The sequence below is a fragment of the Petaurus breviceps genome, unplaced genomic scaffold, assembly GCF_028583685.1.
Source record: "Petaurus breviceps papuanus isolate PSGF00001 unplaced genomic scaffold, PetGlider_PUasm1.0 184, whole genome shotgun sequence".
NCBI classification, from domain to species: domain Eukaryota; kingdom Metazoa; phylum Chordata; class Mammalia; order Diprotodontia; family Petauridae; genus Petaurus; species Petaurus breviceps.
Genome location: NW_027185793.1, coordinates 16,399,619 through 16,413,844, shown reverse-complemented (window position 1 = coordinate 16,413,844; position 14,226 = coordinate 16,399,619). Strand labels below are relative to the sequence as shown.

Genomic DNA, 14,226 nt, shown 5'->3' with positions numbered 1-14,226 from the left:
AAAAAAAATTTTTTTTTATCTATCCTAATTCTGTTTCAGTGAAACAAAAGCATGTCTTCCTTTCCTTGTTCTCCCCTTCATGGAAGACAAAAAAAATACTTTACCTTGATAAAGCCCCAGATACCACCAGCAGATGATTCATTCTGAACCTTTGCCAGTCTAGGATCTTCATGCTCCTCTGGGAAAGTGATAGCTGAGCCACTTCTCGGTCCCTGTGGCACAGATGTCAAACTGGCTTGTTGAGAAATAGGAGTTGACAACATACCTGAACAAACACATTTAAAAAATACATACATTTGCTTTTTCTGTGAGATCTGAGATTAGTAATTCAGTTATTATACATCTTTAATGATATTAAATCAGTCTCAGTTTTAAATTCTAGGTACCCAAGCAAAAATTTCATCAATAGTCTGTGGGTTATTTTTTTTATCATTTGTTAAATTTTGTCTGAACCTAGCCTTATGTGGCTTAGAAAATTATCCAAACCAAAAACCTTACTACAGAGGTCAGGCTCACCCCAGAGAGGTCCCAGGGATGCCAGAAGGTTGTAAGGAATACTTGGATCCCACCCAATTCTTGTTTTGGGTTCATCCAAAGCTTGTGTTTTGGGTTTCCCAAATTAGATACTTACTGCTAATACATATCTCAAATTGCCCTTCTCTTGGTGACTACCTACTACCTTCATGAGGCAGATAAATGTCATTAAGCTCTTGTCTCAACTCCAAGTAATGTAAGCTCATGAAGATTTGGAGAGGAAATCACTCCCTTCTTTTCCACTCTATCTCCCTTTAGAAAATTTCAGATTTGAGAGGTTGTTCTTGTGAACAATTCACTTTACTTTTTATTTAATTATACCCTAAACTCTTTCTAAAGGAAAGCCTCCTTCTTTTATTATTCATCTGCAATGCATGGACAATATCGGTATATATATTTCATCTAACTAGCTTTAAACTGAGGTTGAAAATAAACTTACTTATGCATAATACTGAAATCTTGAGCACTAGTCCCTTATACATATAAAAATAATGTATACATCCATAATACACCACAATATATAAGAATGAATATAAGCACTGTATAATACATACTTGGCTTCAATCAACGTGAGTGCTCCCTCCACTAATGTAGAGTTCAACTCTTCTACATCTCAGTAAACGCTCTTCAAGTCTTACTATATCAAAAAAGGTCATTACCCTATGAACAATCTAGTAACGAATAAAGCTGGTCTCTGAATTTATTTGGCCCTTGGAAAACAAAATGGTCCTCAAAAAACAATACATAATCCATAGTAAGGTCTTTACTGAAGCACATTCCAGGTTGGTTGGGCCATTCTGGGCTAGGGATCTGTTAAATCATGAATTGTCTCTAAGAACCCAAAGTTAACTCAATGCCACAATGAGGTATCAAAGTAGGACTTCAGCAGAGATATACCATCTAGTTCAAATTTAAGATTTATATGCAGACAGGTATAAATATAATATTCATGCCTCATGATAAACTATTGCAAGAAAATCCGCTAGCCAGAACCTGCTAAAAGAGTGTTAAAAAAATACAAATCATATCAACATATATCACTCATTTTTCTCAATGGAAATGGTAAGCAGCAGGAAGTTGAAGATGCTAACGGTCCAAGAGTAATAGAGTTGAATTTGTTCTCCAAAAGCATATGTCCATCAGCACTATTGGCACGTAAAAGTGGTTTTTTTTTTTTTAGAGAGCTGGTTGAACATCTATTCCTTTGAACCACAAAACTCGCTAGGCCATGTAGCTATTTAACTGGACCTTTAGAAACTTCTTCAATTTACCTTGGTAAATTTTCCTATGATGCCAAGAACAGAAGTCTATCGTAGAATTCTCAGCCAAATTTTTAAGGCTATTGTTAAGTCTTCAAAATGCAATTCAAAACCTGTTTTACAACTAAGACGTACATTGAACTTCATCAGCAAGTGCACACGAGGTCACGTACTGAGGAATACATTTTAGGAAACGCTTGCTGAGGAATTACCTGTAACAGCAGGGGCAGAAAATGATGGCATCAAAGGTGTCTGGGGAGTTCTTCCTGCATGACCCCTTGTGATGTCATAGACTGAATCGACAGAAAATCCTGTTATAGGAGGACCGGCAGAAGGAGGAGAAATTGAAGCAGCACTTGAAGCAAAATATGGAAACGGGGGCGGAGCATGGCCACTGACGACTGTAGCCGCTGATGGGGAAACAGCAGAGGGGAACGAACAAACAGGAAGTGGGACGGCAGAAACAGGAGATGAGACAGAGACTGGAGAATATGGCACAAAAGGCAAAGAAGCTGAACTCTTCACGGGAGCAAGTGACGGCACAGATGTAGAGAATGTCTGTGGCGGTAAGGATTGCATTGAGGGTGTATTAGGTGAAGAGAATGATATCGAAGAAGCTGGAAGAAAAAAAATCAAAATATTACCGACAATCTCCTATTAAAAAAATCCAGTAACAGAAAGTAAATTGAATCATGTGAGTTAATAAAAAGGAATTTCCACAGTGATTGTGGGTTGAAGACGTGTTTGTTTTAATGGTTTTATGCTATTTTTTTCATTGCTTCTCATTTTTTCCTGACTCTTCTCAATTCAAAAACATTACTCAGAAGACTGTCAGAAAACATTCAGGACACTATTAATACACTTGGGTACAGACAACGTCCATCTCTCCACTGCTCACTTCCCCTGCTCTAGCTACATCCTCCTTCCTGCCCCACCTACACACCTCAGCAAACCAGTTCAATTATATGGTGTTTTTTCAAGACCTTGCTTCCTTGTTTCAATCTTGGATTAATTCCACCAGTCACTGTCTTCAATCCTATTTACCCACTGAACTGAACTGGGGAAAATCGTGATGGGTAAATACCCAGTATTTACTGGGTATAAATTTGTTACATAACCTCAACTGGGCACTCACTGCAACAAGGCCATCCTTTTATGACTCCCTAATCAATTCACTATTCAACTTACAGCGCCTTTCCCAAACCTTTTCATCTCTCCTCAAACTATACCCCTCATCCTCTCAGTTAAGAACCTTGCCTCAAATTTCATTGAAAAAACGGAGACTGCTCAGATAACCCTCTTGTTCCCTCTTCCTCACCTCACAACTCAGATGCTTTCCTCCCCATCTCCTCTCTCATTCCTACCTCACATAAAACAATAACCCTCAGGTGATCCTATTCAATCCTTTCTTCTTTAACAGACTCCCCCTTCTATCATTCTAACCCTCTCACTAATCTTCAATTTGTCTTACTGGCTGCTTCCCTACTCCCTACAAATGCACTCATTGTCTCCCCCATCCTCAAAAAACAAAAAAAACAAAACCCCTATCTGCTCCATCCATCCTACATTTCTCCTCCCTTCATGGCTAAATTCTTTGAGAAGCCCATCTGTAATCAATACATCCACTTCCTTTCCTCTCACTCTCTTATCCATCTATAGTCTGGTTTCTGAACCCATGATTCAACTGAAACTGCTCTTTCCAAAACTACTAACAATCTCTTAATTTCCAAATCTAATGGTCATTTCTCAATCTTCATTCTTCTTTACCTCTCTGTGCTCTTTGACACTGTCAAATCATCCTTTTCTCCTTGATATACTCTTTTCTCTAGATTTTCCAAAAAATTGCTCAGTCCTGGTTCCTTCATACCTGTCTGATTGCTCCTTCTGTTTTTCTGTCCTTTGCTGGATCCTTAACCAAATCATATCCACTAACCATAAATTTTCCACAGGAATCTGTACTGGGCCCTCTTCTCCTCTCCTATGTACTATTTCACTTGATGAAATCATTAAATCCCATAAGATCAATTATCATTTCTAGGCAGATGACTCTCATTTATTTATCCAGCTCTAACTCTCTCTTAGGGCAGCTAGGTGGCATAGTGGATAGAACACCAGACCTGGAATCAGGACTACCTGAGTTCAAATCCAACCTCAGGCACTTACTGGCTATATAACTGTGGGCAAGACTGTATGCCTCAGTTTCCTCATCTGTAAAATTAGCTGGAGAAGAAAAAGACAAACCACTCTAGTATCTTAGCCAAGAAGCCCCAAACAGAGTCATAAAGAGTTGGATAAGACTGAAATGACTGAACAACAAAAACTCTCTCTTGCCTACCAGTCTTGCAGCTCTAACTCCCTGTTAGGCATTTCAAAATGGATGTCTCATACACATTTTAAACTAAGCATGTCCCAAAATGGACGCATTTTCTTTCGCCACAAACTCTCCCTTCTTCTCAACTTCCCTATTACTACTACTAGTTACCTAGATTCACAACATGTCATCTTCAGCTCCTTACTTTTTCACATCCCATATTTAATCAGTCAAGTTCTAGCAATTCTACCTTTACAGCATCTCTCAAATAAACTCCCTTCTTTCTTCTGACACTGCAATCAATCTGGTGCAGGAACTCATTTCCTCATGCCTCCATTATTATAAGAATCTTTTGGATGGTTTCCCTACTTCAAGTCTCTCTCCACTATAGTTCATTCTTCACTCAGCTGTCAAAATGATCTTCGTAAAATGTAGCTCTGACCATATTACTTCCCTATTCAATAAATTCCAGTGTTCCCCCATTACCAGGTCCTGGATCAAATATAATATCTTCTGCTTGGGTTCTGAAACCCTTCAGAACCTGGCTTGTTCCTACATATCTAGCTTTCTGACACCTTATGCCCCTACACATACTCTCTGATCCAGTGACATCAGTTTCCTTACCATTCTTTGAACAAGATGCTTCTTTTCCCTGTTCCAAACACTTTCACTGACTGTCCTCCATGCCTAGAACGCTTTCCTTTTTCAACACTGCCTCTTTTCAAGTCTCAGATAACACCCCACCTCCTACGGGAAGCCTCTCCCTGTCCCCCTAGATGCTAGCGTATTCCTTCTGATAATGATTTCCAATTTATCCTAAAAATCTGTACACGGTTGTTTCTATATTGTCAGTCCCATTAGACTATGACTTGCTTGAATGCAGGGACTGTGTCTTGCCCTTCTCTGTGTCCCCACAACTTAGCATAGTGCCTGGAACATAGAAGGCATTTAATAAATGCTAGCTGACTGACTGAGAAAGATCTTCCAGATCTTGACCATGCATTTTCTTTGGTTATTTCTCAAGCCTGGAATTCTCTTCTCTCCTGCGTTTGCCTCCTGGCTGCCTTCCAGTTCTAGCTAAAATCCCCCAAACAATAAGAAGTCTTTTCTGTTTCCCTTTAGTGCTAGCCCCTTCCTACCTCCCCGCTGCAATTTTCTCCAACTTATCCTCTGTATCTTGTTTTCATGCTGTCACCTGCATTAGATTGTGAGCTACTTGAGTTCTGCCTTTCTTTGAATGATCAGTACTTAGCACAATGTCTGGTTCATAGAAGTCATTCAATAAATGGGTCTTTTTTGGTTACTGTTACAAAAAGATGAATTGTAATTACATGGCATACAAGTACCACAAATCATACAATATCAAATACAAACTGCTAAACAGTATCAAATACAAAATCAATAGAATATATGAATGAATCAAGTGCTTTATGATAGAATTTTATATACTATTTGTGTTTTCTATGGTTTTCCTATTTAATTTTCAGTTTTAAGTATAGGAATAATTTTTCCCCTCATTTTAAGCACCATAAATACCTACTGACAAAATTGGTCAGTTATACGCGCTTGGCCCAAGCTACAATTCTATTCACAAGTTACATTTTCTTTCTTGGAATTAAATGGAAAAAAACTTGCCAGCACTATTTCAAATTAAAGTTAGCAAAGTCAAATGAACAAAAAGACACTTAATTATTTTAAATTCTTCTTTCTCTCACAAATACTAAAATTTTAGAAAGGTAGCTTTTGAATCATGCATTTTTACTAATTTTGAAAAAAGCCAACATTCTTTTATTTGCAGAGATTCAAAAAAAATCCTCAGTAAATTAGTTGCTGAGCAACCACATATACCTAAAGGGCCAGGTGTAGTAGATGTTGTAATTACTGCTCCTGCAGCAGCTGGGGGGGGAGTTCCAGGTGGCGTCGTCTCTATTCCACTCTCTTCCATCATTTTGCTTTGATGTCATATACTGTAAATACGATATACATAGTTTTAAATCACAGAGTCAACTAAAGAACAACACTTAATTATTTTCAATTTTTATAACTTTTTTGAAAAAACGTCTGTTAAAAAATTTTTTATGTATAAACTCCCAAAGACAATGTGAAAAGGATGGTCTTTACAGCATTCACATTCACCTGTGACAGACAGCTGATCTGGGAGTCGGGAAGATCTGGATTCAGGTCCAACTTTGGACAGTTACGATGCCAAGATCACGTCACTTAACCTCACAATATCCTACACTACAAACTGTAGGTCAGCAACCCATTTACCTCATAGGTCACACTTACAAAATCACAAGTATGACAGAAGTTGAAGGAGAATTTTTAAAAATTTAAAAAGAATTAACTTTTTAAAGACACAATTTAATAATCTATAACAATAACTTAAAAGTAACTAAATGATATACTTTCTTACTAAGCAAGCATAATACAAATCGCTAGAATTATTTTAATGTGTTCATTACCAATGGAGAATTAGACTGACAAAGACAATCAAATTTTTGTTAGGTAAAATTGCAGTGTTTTTTTAAAATCATTTTTTTTCTAAAATACGGACAGACTATTTACGTAGCAAAAAACAGCATGCTTATTATTAACTCTTTTCCAAAACAAACATGACAAGCACAGACTTTCTAAAATAGATTAATCAATGGCTCTGCATCAGTTTGTTAAGAAAGGAAAGTATATCAGAGATAATATGATCAATTTAATTGAAGAAGAATTTATAAGCATGTATATGCTAAGCATTTAGAGATACTAAGAAAAAAGCAAAATAGTGCCTAACCTCAAGAACAATACATTCTACTATGGTGTACATGAACATAGAAAAAGCAAGGTTGTAATCTTAACTGATGAGTTATAAAATCTGAATAAACTTTAAAATAGAAATTAGGACAAAATTGCAAGTCTAAGGAAAAAAAGATAATACATATTATATGTATTCCCCTTACAATTCCATATTTAGGTTAATCTGTTGTATCTATTTAAATGATTTTATTTATTTATTTTTGGTATACTTTGTTTTTACATCACCTTTATTTCTCAGCAAAATATCAATAAGAGGGGAGGCCAGGTGGCGCAGTGAGTAAGAGCACCGGCACCAGAGTCGGGATGACCTGGGATTGAATCTGGGCTCTGATACTTCGCACCACACCCAGAAATAACTGGCCGTGTAACCTTGAGCAAGTTACTTAACCCCAATTGCTTAAAAAAAAAAAAAAAAATATATATATATATATATATATATATATATATATATATATCAATAAGAGCTTTAAAAATAATTAGGTTTATGTTTTCTTCCATCTATTATGTGTGCATATATACACATAAATGTATATTTATTTTTGTTCCTTTTCTTCTTTTAAGTACTTTGCTCATAGAATTAGTTTTACTTACCCTACTTTACTGAGCATGTTTTTCCACAGGCTCTTCCCTGTCTACCTCTCCATTTCCTTTTGTCCATTCTATCATCTCAGTTCTTTATATTTTCTTGAAATACTAACTAAAGTGGAGAGAAAAATCTATTTCTTCCTCCTTTTGCCTCTTCTCTTTCTGTCCTCATTTAAGGGAGTAGTTAAATGACTAATATGGAAATATGTTTAACATGTCTATACATATATATCAGGTCACCTGCCGTCTTGGGGAGGAGGAAGGAAGGGACAGAGGGAGAAAAATTTGGAACTCAAAATCTTATATAAAAAAAAGAATGTTGAAAGCTATCTTTACATGTAATTGGAAAAAATAAAATATTTTTAAAATTAATTTGTTTGTTTACTTTTAGTTTACAAGATTCAATTCCACAATTCCTTGAGTTTCACATTCTGTCCCCCTCTCTTCCCTGCCCCCCCATGGCAGCATACAGTCAAGTATAGGATCTGTAAATACTTTCACATTAGACATTAGTCAGATTATAAAGACGGATTCTATCAGATGGAATGAAAAATGGTAAAGAGGAAATAAAACCAAACAAGAAAAGGAAAAAGATCAGGTAGTTTGCTTCAATCTGGATACAAACTCAGTTCTTCCTAGTTCTTTCTCTGGATGTAGACATCTCTCTCCATCTTTTGAGATTGACTTATATCACTGCATTGCTGAGAAGAGTCCAGTCCACCAAAGTTGGTCATCACACATACGTTGTGTATGTAATTGTGTACAGATTTCTCCTGGTTCTACTCTTCTCATTCAGCATCCGTTCGTATAAGCCTCTCCAGGTAAATATGAATTCCATCTGCTCCTCGTTTCTTACAGCACAATAGTATTCCAACATGCAACTTGTTCAGCCATTCCCCAATTGAGGCACCCCCTTAATTTCCAATTCTTTGCTACCACAAAAAGAGCTGCTATAAATATTTTTGTACATACGGGTCTATCTCCCACTTCTATTATCTCTTTGGGATATAACCTTAGAAGCGATATTGCTGGGTCAAAAGGTATGAAATTATTTATAGCCCTTTGGGCATAATTCCAGATTGCTCTCCAGAAAGGTTGGATCAGTTCACAACTCCACCCGCAATGCATTAGTGAAAAATAAAATACTTTTTACAAAAAAAAAAAGAGTAGTTAAAAATCTTACCTACCTTCCACCTCTTATTTTTAGTAACTTTCTTTTACTACAACCCTTTCTAAGAACTTTCTCCTTTACTTCTGTCATACTCATTCTTCCCTGGCAGGAAGAAGATAGCATGCTAGGACATAGAGAGGCAACAGAGAGGAAGCAGTCTCATGTACAAGATCATTAGCATGAGGCAAACTCCTTCTCTTTCACCACCTTCTTTTTTTTGTTTTTTGTTTTTGTTTTGCTTTTTGGAGGGGGGGGAGGGAAGGCAATTGGGGTTAAGTGACTTGCCCAAGATCACACAGCTAGTAAGTGTGTCAAGTGTCTGAGGCCAGATTTGAACTCAGGTCCTCTTGGCTTCAGGGCTGGTGCTCTATTCACTGTGCCACCTAGCCACCCCAACTGAAAGCAATTTCAAAAGAAGAGCTACAAAAAAGTCTTAAGTAAGAATGTTATTACCAGAATAAGTACAATGGTCTTTGACATTAACCACTCTGAAAGATAATACTCAATGAAATATTTAAGTTCCTTTTTGTTTATAAGCCAGTTTCAATTACTTACATGCACACAATCTTCTTATATCCTTAACAATATTTAGGGGCACTTCAATATGATTAAACCATAGGGCTCTCTAAGTTTTTACCTCATTGAATGATCACAGGGTGAAGGTGAACCTAGGCTCTAACAGGACACAGCAATAGTTCACAAAATCTGGGTAGATCCTAGACCAAGCTGCAAGGCTTTAAGTACAAACCATCCTGACAGCATGTGCATCAGCCAAGGAATATTCTAAAATTAAGCAAGCTCATCCCAAGACTGGTCCCCAGTTGAACTTTAGCCAAAGTAAATAATAAAGACTATCTAATAGGGAATGAAGGGACTATAATTGGCCTTGGTGAATTATGCATGCATGGGGGTGAAATCATGGATTTCTGTAAGGTACTAAGAATAGCAAAAGTTTACATTTATGTAGGGCTTCAAGGATCACAAAATACTTCATATATCATTACGTTATTTAATCCTTACAGCAACAATTTGAAGTAAGTAGCCTAAGTATTATTACCCTCATAATACAGATAAAGAAAGCCCTAGCTCATCGAGTCCAAGGTGACAGAGTTGCTAAGTTGAGTTAGGACTAGAATCAAAGTCTTCTGACCCCAAATTCAGATCACTCTCTCTTTTCCTTATGTTTCTTCCTTCTAAACCTATTCTTCATCCATACTTTGGCCATAGTCTATCCCTTAGCATGTTCCTATACCGACCCTGTTCTGGCTTCATTTTCTTCTTTTTCCAGCCTACATCTTTTAGTTAACAATATCTACTCCACACCGTCCTATATTCTTGATCTGAGTGGCCCCTATTCTAGTGCTGCTCAATCCTTGGTAAACTCCAACTATGAATTACTTTCACCACATGTCTCCCTACTCACATGCTGCTGAAACAAACCTAGAGGAAAGCAGCAACCACGCAGCAATCAGCTGCTGGGCCCACTATACACTTATATCAGCTGTACCCTCCTGGCAGTAAGGCAGTCATTTACTACTACTTAATTGATTCTACATCCCATTCACTTCCAAAACTTCTCTCCTCTAACCTCCTCACTCTCTCAGCTGAAGGCAACAACACCTCATCCCTTTACTGAGAAAATAAAAACCATTTACCCCTGAACTCTCTCTTCAACCTTAACCTGTTATCTCAAAGCCTTTTCATATCATTTTCCATTCCTTCCACCTTTACTCCCTTCAGTGATGATGATGTGGTCAATCCCTTCCTATATTCTCAGAGACAGCATCTATTATCATCTCTTCTCTTTTAGACATCATTCAACTGAAACTGCCATCTCCAAAGTAACCAATGACCTCAATTTCAAAATCTGATCACCTTTTCTCAGCATTGATTCTTCATGACTTCTCTGCATCCTTTTTCATCATCTCCTGGACACTCTCTGTTTCAGCTTCCATGACAATGCTTCCTTTTACTGTTCATCCTCAGTCTCCTTTGCTTTCTTCATTCGTGTCATGCCCATTAATCATGGGAGCATTTGGAGCATCCTCCAAACCTTTGCTCTGGGCCCTCTTCTTTTTTCTCTCTATATCTTGCTTGTTAGTCTTAGCAGGTCCAATAAATTCAACTTTTATCTTGATGTAGATCATTCCAATCTATGTATCTAGCCCAGTTTCTCTCCCAAATTACAGTTCCTCACCACTAACTGCCTTTTGGATATCTCCAAGTAGATGCCTGATATGATTCTCAAACTCACTTTTTTCTACCCAAACTCTCATTTCTTAGCTTCTTTATTAGTCAAGAGCACCACCCTCCCAGTTACCAAGGTCATCTTGGAAGAATCCTCACTCTCACTATACCTAACCAATCCATTGTCAAATTGTCATTCACATCTCTCAAATACCTCCTTTTCTGTCCATCCACACAGCTACCACTCTTGTTAAGTCCTCATGCACAATGGTCTAAACTACTGACAGTCTCTTCAGCTGCAAAGGTGATTGACCCATGCTCAATGAGATTCAGTATTTCCCTGTTACCTCCAGGATCAAATACAAAATCCTCTGGCTTTTAAAGCTTTTCATAACCTGGCCCCCTTCCACCTTTCCAGGCTACTTTCCTTCCCTCATGAACTTCACAATCCAGCTATAACTAGCCTACTTACAGTTCCTTGTACAAGACATTCAGTCTCCATGCCTTTGTACTGTCATTCTCTCATAGCTGGAGGGCAGTCAATGCCAAGGCCTGTTACATCTCTCAGATATGCTCCTTCTTTCCTCCGATATTACCATCACCCCGGTACACGCTCTCATCTTCTCATGCCTGTACTACTGCAACAATCTAGTTTGTGGTGTGCCTGCCACAAGTCTCTCCCCACTGCAATCTGTCCTCCATTTAGCTGCTTTCCTAAAGCTCTGAGTCAACCATTTCATCACTACTTAATAAACTTCCAGAATAAAATACAAAATCCTGTTCGGCATTCAAAGTCCTTTATAACCTAGCCTCCACCAACCTTGCTGGTCTTCTTAAGTCTTACATCCCCTCCCACATCATCTCCCATATCCCACCATATATTCTTCAGCATCCTCAATGTTCTTTGAAGAAGACACTATCTCTTGGCTTCAGTGTTTTTCTCTAGCTATCTCCTACCCCTGGAATATTCTCCCTCTTCATCCCCCCGTCATAGTTTCCCTGGTTTCCTTTAAGTATCAGCTAAAATTCTAACTTCTACAAGAAGTTTTTACCTATCCCTCTTAATTCTAGGGACTTCCCTGGGTTATTTTGTACAGTTTTTGCATAATGTCCACCCGTTAGATTGTGAGGTCCTCATCTACAAGACCTGCTTTTTGTTTTTCTTTGTATAGTGCCTGGCAAAATCGGTTCTTAATAAATGCTTAACGACTGACTTCTGGCTCTGAGAATCCCCGGTTTCCCTTAAGTCTCAGCTTAACTGCTGCTAGTACCCCCTCCCCAATCACTGGCATCTATTATTTTTTGTTTTCGACGGCAAGGACTACGATTTCACTTCTGTTTTTGTATTCTTACCTTGAATAGTGTCTGACTCACAGGAAGCCACTAGATTGAAGTTTATGGATGAAATGACTCGATCATAATGTATTGGTAAGATAATGAAGTCTCACACTTTTTTAGAAATCTTAAGTGTCTCATATTCAAGAGTGCTCCAGAACCTGTTCATCCTTATCTCTAACAGGATAAAAATGGGCTGTCGTTGGAACTTCTTTGGGGGAACTGAAGAGGCCAGGAAGCTGGCCTCCATCCTGGAAGGCCCAGGGTTACCCGAGGCGTAGCAGAGACACCCCACACCACATTACAGTGTGAGTCTGGGGGTGATCGCACGCAGACACCTGAGGAAACAGCGGGGCGGCGCGCCTCCCCCATCCCGGTCTCCACGGCGGTACTCACGGGCGGGGGGCTCACCTGAGGGCGCTCCGCTGCGGCGTCCTCTGGAAGGCAGTGCCCGTGGGCCAGGGTCACCTGCGGGCGGCCGGGGGAATCACGGACCTGGTGGAAGAGGAGCGGCTGGAAGCCTCCGGCGGGGCCCCGCACCCCCCCTTCCCGGAGAGCAAGATGGCTGGGGCTCGGGGCCGCCCACCTGCTGCGGCTGCCACGTCCCCGCTCCCGCCCTCGCCCAGTCCCCGGTTAATCAGCTTCAGGCCCCAGCGAGGCTCCTTCCGCAAACATTCCCGAGGACCCCGCCCCCAGACCGGCCCGTCAGCCCCGGGGCTCACCTGAGGTCGAGGCGGTGCGGGCCGGCCGACGGGCGGGAGGGCCGAGCCTCGGGGCCCAGCAGATGGCCCAGGCTGCCCCCCGGTCCGGAGTGGGCGCCCGGAGCAGCCGCCTCCACGTCCAAAATGGCCGGCGGCAGTGACGCGCCGCCTGCCACGTCAGCCTCCGGCCCTGCCTCCCCAGCTCGGGCTGCTCCGGCCCCGCGTTATAGCCTTGTAACGCGTCTGTGAACGCTGCCTGTCCGGGGAGACTCTCCCCAAGAGGCTCCTTCTCCCCGAATCTCCCTCGAGGCGACTGGAATTGGTGCCACACACAAGAGCAGAGGCGGACTCTGAGGCCCGCGGGCTTGAGTTGCTGCGGCTCAGGCTCGTCCGACTCTGGGCCATCACGTGGGGCTTTCTTTTCAAGGCTACTGGAGCGGTTTGCCATTTCCTTCAGCAGCCCATTGGACAGATTAGGAGACGGAAGCAAACGGGGTCGAGTGACTTACCCAGGGTGGCACATCTAGCAAGTGTCTGAGACCGGGTCTGAATTCAAGTTTGTCCTATCTCCTCTGCCACAGAGCGGGGGCTATATTCATTTGACTAAAACTGTCATCCAAATAGCATTTAAGCACCTAGTGTGTGCCAGGCACTAGGGATATTGTCTAATGGGTGGGACAGCAGGCAAACAACCATATACTATCAAGATACATACAGGGATACATTGGGAGTCATCTCAGAGAGAAAGCAGGATTGGCAAAAGCTTCTTGAAACCAATCTTGACTCCAAGATGAGGAGGCAGGCATTGAGGAGAGCCAGTGAAAATGCTTGGCGTAAGGAAGACGGGAGTGTCCTGGGTGACACTGCCTTCCTTTCAGTGTTTCACACTTCCCCCAACTCTGGGATATCCATCAGTTCAGATTCCAATTAACAAAGAATTTTTGTAATCCTGAAACAAACACCAACAAATATAAATATTTCCACATAAAAATGTAGGCACTAATTTCTTTCCTTCTGTTCTTCAACCTTTTCAACTCCCATTTTGGCAGATTCAGAACCTAGAGGGCAATTAATTATTTTACTCCAATATCTATTATCAGTTGCTATCAATGAGTCAATCAGTTTTTTCAAAGGAGTATTTACTAATACGGTAGGGTAAAAACAAAAGCCTGGGATATAGTACTGCCCTGGGAGTATTCTTATGGTTCGACTATCAAGTAAAATACTTAGGCGGCCTCAGATTTGGAAGAGAAATTTATTGTCTCTGAAAGCAAGGGCAAGCAAGCAAGCAGAACTGGGGACTGCTTGGTTGCAGGTGCCCGAACAGATAGCTCG

At 40.3% G+C, this 14,226-nt stretch overlaps 1 protein-coding gene across 2 annotated transcripts in view; it reads right to left on the bottom strand.

Annotated features, from left to right (window-relative positions):
* Window positions 1–12,967, bottom strand: part of PRRC1 (proline rich coiled-coil 1) — a 39,060-nt gene extending 26,093 nt beyond the window's left edge. The window contains exons 1-5 of one of the 2 annotated variants that reach the window (XM_069088176.1): window positions 12,913–12,967; window positions 12,602–12,685; window positions 5,953–6,071; window positions 2,006–2,410; window positions 105–265 (exon numbers count right to left, since the gene is read on the bottom strand). In XM_069088176.1, the coding sequence (XP_068944277.1) occupies window positions 105–265; window positions 2,006–2,410; window positions 5,953–6,052 (666 nt within the window). In that variant the 5' untranslated portion in view covers window positions 6,053–6,071; window positions 12,602–12,685; window positions 12,913–12,967. Of the gene's footprint in view, window positions 1–104; window positions 266–2,005; window positions 2,411–5,952; window positions 6,072–12,601; window positions 12,740–12,912 lie in introns of those variants that run through there. The other variant, XM_069088177.1, reaches the window with a different exon arrangement.
* Between the last annotated feature and the right edge of the window lie 1,259 nt (window positions 12,968–14,226).